We start from the raw sequence: 7163 nt of genomic DNA, 5'->3' as shown, positions 1-7163 counted from the left end.
CCTGAACTAAATTTACCCTGTCCAGAATTGTTTAGGGCCCTTCCCTTCTTCTCTCCACTCCCAACACCCCTCTCCATGCCTGATGCAATCGAAATAGCGCAACAACAATGGTAGCGGTAGAACGAGATTCATCAACGATAATGAGGAGATTAAACGTGCCAAGGATCGTGTAGATATGCGTAGAGGCTGTACACTCGAGCAGCTCGACTCGTCTCGCTCTAGAATCCAAGAAATCAAGGATGTGATCTGTGCAAAGCTACTTCGTTTCATAGTTTTAATGATGTCATTCAATTCCGCTCGAGTCTTCCGCTACATAATGTTTTGATTTATTCATCCATGTCAAGGCCTCTAGAACCCAACAGTAACACTATATAGCCTCACTCATATGATGGGTATGGCCGATCTCGTAACCATTAGTCTAGAGACACTAAGGATAAATAATGGTTGCTCTTTAGTGGAAAGATTTCACTGCACTGTTATGTACAAATCCCTGAATGGTATTACACCAATTTTTCAATCAGATTGATTCACGTCACGGTTGCATAAGTGGTCCTTTGATCGGAGACACCAAAAATATATTGCGATGCATAGTTGTACTTTGATTTAGATACATGTGTTTCTAATCATAAGATTCTAAATAGTCTTTACTTTGAGTGCATGAGTAAGTATTCAAGATGTGATTGTCTACCTTTGGTATAAGAGGAGATAGCTCAAGGAAGATGATCTGATGATGTCCTTGGCGAAGGTAGTGAAATATCATAGCAGCGTTCTTAGATGATTTCAGAATGCATCAATTTTACGTTGGATGACCAATTAGGGATTGACAATTGACCATACCTATACCTTAAGTCATGCTAGTAGTGTCACATGGATGAGGGACTCTACATGCATAGAACTGATGATGAATGTGTTCCATTAGCGAGTTGATACAAACTCCTTTGTGTCTTATAGAGCACGAGGTGTAGCTTAACACCCTACGTATTAGAGACTCCAACTATGTATTAGGTTAAAATCAATTTAACTGTAATTAATCTATATGATGATATAGTTTATTAATTTTGAAGGCCAATAGAAGTTATTGGGTCATTGAAGTCGTTAGCTAGACTGATACATGGGCCTAAAGGGTCTCATGCTAATGATCTTTAGACGTCAGAAGATATACTTAAGTTTCATGTATTTTATGAAAAATACCAACTCAGTATAAATAGGGAAGGCAGTGAACAAAATTCACTCAATAAAGAATTGTTCAAGGGCCTTCCCCTTCTCACTTCTCTCCACACCTCCTCTTCACTCTCAATACGATTGGAATGACGCAACGACGATGACGACGGAGGGTCAATGGAGTTCGTAAGGATGAAGGAGGAGATTCGATGTGAGGAGGATCACCTGGATACGTCGAGAGGTTGCACACTTGAGTAGCTCAACTCATTTTACTCCAAGATTCAAGAAGTCACGAATATGATTTGTGCACAGGTTCTTTGTTTCAATGTTTTGTTATGTAACTTCTACTTCATGGAATCCTTGTGTTCATCCAAATCTATGCCTTGAAAACCCAACATGATTATAGCAATCTTGTATGTTCATTTGATTGATATTAATATGTCTTTCATTGTAACTATCACTGTGTATTAATCCATTAATATTTTTTGGGCCCTTAATTTGTTTGTGACCATTTGTTAATGTGTTCCTTGTCCCTTTTTGATTGAAAATTTTGAGAGAGACATGCGGTCATTTGTTATTGTGTTCCTTGTCCCTTTTTGATTGACAAATTTGAGAGAGACATGAGACCTACGAAATAAAAGAACAAACATTATATTTATAATTATATTTGATTTATTTACTACCATTTGTTAGCGTGTTCGTTGCCCCTTTTGATTGACAAATTTGAGAGAGACATGCGTCCTACAAAATAAGAGAAAAATATTATAACTGTAATTATATTTAATTTTTTTACGACCATTTGTTATTGTGTTCCTTGCCGCTTTTAATTGACAAATTTGAGAGGGACATGCCACCTACAAAATAAGAGAACAACTATTAGAACTATAATTATATTTAATATATGCAGGACATGACGACACATGTTATGTCAATATACACATTATATCAATCAATATACACATTGACGCATAGTATGTCAATCATTTCCCCTCTTGATTAATGACATGTAAATGTGTGTCACTACTGATATGAAGAAATATGAATTCAATAAAATTATGGTGTGGTGGTACAGACTGCAACACCACATTAACAAATGTTTTTTTCCAATCTGTTTTCCAATTACATGATGTTATACGAACATGCCACCATTTATGTTCTTTAACCTTGAGAAACATATAAAGTGATTAAATTTTTTTATTGGTATCCATGCATGTATTTATTTCAATTCTAAATACATCTTTTCTATTTTTCTATGCCACCCTGCATAATGAAAAAATGTTGAGTAAATCATTGGTTGTGATGGCATCACAACTTTTCAGTTGCATGTTTTTGGAACGATTAAGTGCTAAAATTGTTGTCAAAATTTTTGAGACTGCTCGTCGTTTGATTGAATGGGGACACATAAAGAGCAAGAATTAATAAATGTTTATTAAAGAAAGTCCATTTAAATAAAATATAAGTCAACAAAATGTACATAATTTAAATTCAAGTCATAAAATTATATATTTTTTAATATAACAGAAAAAATCTTAAAAGATTATTCAAACTTAGAAAAAATAATTTGTTTAAGAATATGACGTAAAAAATCCTTAACCAACAAAACCAAAAAATTCATAATCTCATTTTAGAAATATATTTAATTACCTTTCGGCTAGATGACACACACATATTGTTACTTAACACATATTGTGATTAATTGTATGTATCATAGATCACAATGAGAATGCATTTGTGGGTAACGCAGGGAGCTGATATGCTATTAACGATTAGTCTCAAGCTCCTGTAAATCCTCGTTGCTTCCAAATATTTGTAGTACTCACGTGGTATGCTATTAACGATTAGCCCCGCCAACGGAGCCCATATCGGCATTAAAGTACTCACGTGGTGGCTCGCGCAACGACTGGTGGTGGCAACGGCGGCAGTGTCGGCGAAGGTTTGAGAAGAACCGAACGAGGGACTTCTCTCTTTATTGCTATCTATAATAATTCTATTATTATCCTCGGTCTTCGCCGCAGTTAGACATGATATGAAAACCAGACTGGATGTTCAGTGACCAGACACGAGAGATAGTAAAAAGGCTGACCGTCGGTCCAGTTCAGTGTTGCTCTTACCTAACCTTCCCTGCCCACAAGAGCTCAAAGCGAGGCCTGTAGTTTGCGGGCCCACCCATGGAGCTGACGTCAGCATTAAACAGGTCACATGGCAGCCACTCCTCATACGCCACGTGGCAACACCCATTCGAAAATGTTTCCCACGCGTAAATCATGATTGCGGATCTCTCATCCGGCGGTCGAGATTTCCCCTTCATGATTACCCGAAGAAATCCTCTTTTTGCCACTGCTTTTTTCTCAAAATAACGTTTTTAGTTACCTTGGCTTTGTTGAGAAGACAAGGGGCATAAAGGGAATTGCTCAGTCCTTATCCCTATTTAAAGCGACCGGTACCAACGGTTGAGGCGTTTCGGTAGCTGAGCCACGACTACCGGATAGAACTCTCTGTCGCAGCCCTTGATGGCGAAATTCGAGGGCGAAAACTCTAGATCGGTGCTCGATCGTCTTCGCAGCATCAAGATCGAGGAAAAGATCGCCGGCGTACTCGTTTGCGGTCTTCCACGGCGGAGAAATTTCAAGGTGAGTAGAAAAAATCCGAAGAATTCCGCGGTCTCGCCGCCATTGGAGCGGTTGTGGAAGCTTCTCGAAGTAGAGATGTCGGATCTGGAGCTAGACGAGGCGGAGATGAAGAACGAGCAACTGGCGGTTCTTCAGAGCGCGGTGCGTATATTGCAGGCCTACGATTCGGAAGAATGCGAGAGGAATCGATCGAGGAAGGAGGCGGCGATGGAGCTGAGGCGGTTGGCGAGAAACGACGCTTCCGCTCGCGAGACTCTTGCAATGCTCGGCGCAATTCCTCCACTGATCGAAATGCTCGATTCCGATCAGGCAGACATGCAGGTGGCATCGCTATATGCTATTCTCAACCTGGGGATCGGTAACAACGCGTGCGTTCAGTTCTTCCTCGAAATTCCGTTTTCGTTTCTTCCTTCTGATTCATTATTTCAGGAGGTTTTTGGATTTGCAGGAACAAATCCGCGATCGTGGCGGCGGGAGCGGTGGAGAAGATGAACAAGTTGATCGACCGCGGATCGATCGCCAGGTCGGTCTCCGACGCGGTGATCGCCAATTTTTTGAATCTCAGCGCTCTGGATGAGAACAAAGAGATCATCGGATCGTCCCGCGCGATCGCCTTCCTCGTGGAGGCCTTCCGAGCCGTGGATTTCGGCGATCAGGCGAGATTAGACACGATCCGCGCGATCTTGAACCTCGCCATGTCTCCCGACAACGTGCCACGTCTCATCGCCTCCGGCCTTGTTCCTGATCTCATGGCGGCCATCGGAGACATGCAAGTCTCGGAGAAGGTCCTCTCCGTGTTATCCTTCATCGTTTCTACAGCAGAGGGAAGAACAGCAATCAGCCAAACGTCGGAATCGTTTTTGATCCTGATCGATGTTCTTAATTGGTCGGATTCGCCGAGGTGTCAAGAGGAGGCGAGCTTCGTGCTTCTGGCGATGGCGCAGAGATCGTTTCTCCACCGTCGGATGATGATCGAGACAGGGATCGTTTCGTCTCTCCTCGAGCTTGCTCTGATCGGATCTCCTCTGGCGCAGTATCGAGCTGCAGGTATTCTTGAATGGCTGAAACTTGCAGGAGAAGAAATCGCCTTCGATGGAGAGTCCGAGGATCGTCCTCGAGCTCGGGTTACTGAAGCTATGGCGGGAGAAGGACGAGAGATGTGTGATGATCGGCGAGCTGTGAGTCAGCTGGTGCAGCAGAGCCTTCTACTGACGACGACGAGGGTCTTGCGGCGAGCTAACTTGCTCCCCACTTGATGATGATGATGATGCTGTTGATGGCGGAGATGAAGATGAAGCAGACGAGGAAGACGATTATGGAGATGAAGATAAAAAAGACGAAGAAAATGATGATGATTATGAAGAAGAGATGATGATGTTGATGCTGTTGATGATGGAGATTAAGATGAAGGAAAAGGAGACGAAGGAGAAGATGATGATGCTGATGATCATGAAGAAGAAGAAGAGATGTTGATGATGATGCCGATGATTATGAGAAAAGATGAATAGGAAACGATGACAACGAAGAAGAAACGATGTCGATGACGACGCTACTAAGAAGAAGAAGAGATGATGATGATGATGAGAAAGAAGTTGACGATGGAGTTGACGAAGAAGAAGATGATGACGATGATGATGATTGCAACAGAAGGATTATGATGAAGATGAAAAAGGGACCGAGAGTTATAATGAAATGGAAGAGGATAATGCTGATGTCGACGATCCTGAAAAATGAGAAGATGATTGTATATTGAATTTCGATGATTATGATGATAAGGAAGAAGAAGATGATGATGATGATGATGATGAAGTGGACGAGGACAGTAAAGATGAAGAAGACAAGTCGAAGGTAAGCATTTCGAAAACGATAAAATGTAGGCTGGTGAACGCAAAATCCTTAACTCTTCTCTTGTCTTTTCAGGGGGGCATCGGTCCAAATTTCGGGCATTATTTTCCTGTTTCTCCGGCTTTAATTGACGCACCCTGCCATCCTTGTCCCCCGGGTCAGTTTCTGTCCTCTTTTATTTTAAAAACGAAAATTTATTTTACCGAAGTCCAAGTTTTTTGGACTTTTTGCCTGTCATTTTTCTCATTAATGATTGCAATTACGCGGTTTTAAATATTCCAAAAAATAGGAAAAAAAAAGAGTGAACCACGGAGCACCGCGTGTCCTCTATCAGTAACTGGACCCCGCCGGTAACCTACACCCCCAGAGAAACTTGTGACCCCTTCACGTCGGCATTCGTCCACCACTCATAACACGCCACGTGTAAGGCACTCCCTATTCCACCCCCCTCCGCGAGTCCATTTTACCGGAAACCCTCTTCCTTAGTTCCTCCCCCCTCCCCCCCCCGTCCCAAATCCACCTTTCCTCTTTGCAGTGGCGATGGCGGCAGACTCCTGCGAACGACGGGATCAGTGATCGCCGCTTCTCGATTCCTTTACGGTGAGTTCTCCATCAGATCAATCAGGAAATCACGGATCTGGACTCTGATCTGATTTCTGATCAGACCGATGGCGCTCGCGCGGAAGAACGGGGAGGCGATCCAGATCAGGGAAGTGTGGGACGACAATCTGGAGGAGGAATTCGCGCTGATCCGGCAGATCGTGGACGACTACCCGTACGTGGCGATGGACACGGAGTTTCCCGGTATCGTGCTCCGCCCGATCGGCAGCTTCAAGACGAACGCCGAGTACAACTACCAGACCCTGAAGGCGAACGTGGACCTCCTTAAACTGATCCAGCTCGGGCTCACCTTCTCCGACGAGCGAGGCAACATACCGACCAACGAGGCCGGCCTGCGCTGCATCTGGCAGTTCAACTTCCGCGAGTTCAACCCCCAGGAAGACGTCTTCGCCAACGACTCCGTCGAGCTGCTCCGCCAATCAGGGATTGACTTCGCGAAGAACACGGAGAGGGGCGTGGACGCGGTCCGATTCGGGGAACTGCTGATGTCGTCCGGCGTCGTTCTCAACGACGCCGTCCACTGGGTGACCTTCCACAGCGGGTACGATTTCGGCTATCTCCTGAAGCTTCTCACTTGCCGGCCGTTGCCGGACTCGCAGGCGGGCTTCTTCGAGCTCATCAATCTCTATTTCCCCAATCTCTACGACGTGAAGCACTTGATGAAGTTCTGCAATAGCTTGCACGGGGGCCTGAATAAGCTGGCGGAGCTGCTGGACGTGGAGCGGGTCGGCGTTTGCCACCAGGCTGGATCCGATAGTTTGCTCACCTCCGCCGCCTTCAGGAAGATGAAGGAGCTCTTCTTCAACGGGTCGATGGAGAAGTACACGGGCGTGTTGTACGGCCTTGCCGTTGAGAACGGTGCCGGCTCCCAGTAATTGCCAAATAAAAAAATATAATAATTTCGTC

The 7163-nt window shown here is 44.1% G+C and overlaps 2 protein-coding genes across 4 annotated transcripts; both read left to right on the top strand.

Moving 5' to 3' along the window:
- Positions 1-3632: 3632 nt before the first annotated feature.
- Positions 3633-6063, top strand: LOC144708200 (U-box domain-containing protein 45-like). Of its 3 annotated transcripts, XM_078581410.1 has the most exons (4): positions 3633-4149; positions 4221-5639; positions 5712-5793; positions 5926-6063. In XM_078581410.1, the coding sequence occupies exons 1-2, from the start codon at positions 3672-3674 to the stop codon at positions 5045-5047; spliced, it is 1305 nt and encodes a 434-aa protein (XP_078437536.1). In that variant the 5' UTR covers positions 3633-3671; the 3' UTR covers positions 5048-5639; positions 5712-5793; positions 5926-6063. The 3 variants fall into 3 exon arrangements, with proteins under 3 accessions (XP_078437536.1, XP_078437535.1, XP_078437537.1); XM_078581409.1 differs by lacking the exon at positions 5926-6063 and having other exon boundaries at positions 5712-5794; XM_078581411.1 differs by lacking the exon at positions 5926-6063 and having other exon boundaries at positions 3633-4159; positions 4240-5639; positions 5712-5794.
- A 22-nt stretch (positions 6064-6085) lies between these two features.
- LOC144708201 (putative CCR4-associated factor 1 homolog 7) lies at positions 6086-7163 on the top strand. Its single transcript, XM_078581412.1, has 2 exons — positions 6086-6236; positions 6301-7163. The coding sequence occupies exon 2, from the start codon at positions 6305-6307 to the stop codon at positions 7130-7132; it is 828 nt and encodes a 275-aa protein (XP_078437538.1). The 5' UTR covers positions 6086-6236; positions 6301-6304; the 3' UTR covers positions 7133-7163.

The sequence above is a fragment of the Wolffia australiana genome, chromosome 10 (genome assembly GCF_029677425.1).
Source record: "Wolffia australiana isolate 7733 chromosome 10, ASM2967742v1".
NCBI classification, from domain to species: domain Eukaryota; kingdom Viridiplantae; phylum Streptophyta; class Magnoliopsida; order Alismatales; family Araceae; genus Wolffia; species Wolffia australiana.
Note: the sequence above shows the minus strand (reverse complement) of the source record. Positions and strands in the feature narration are given on the sequence as shown.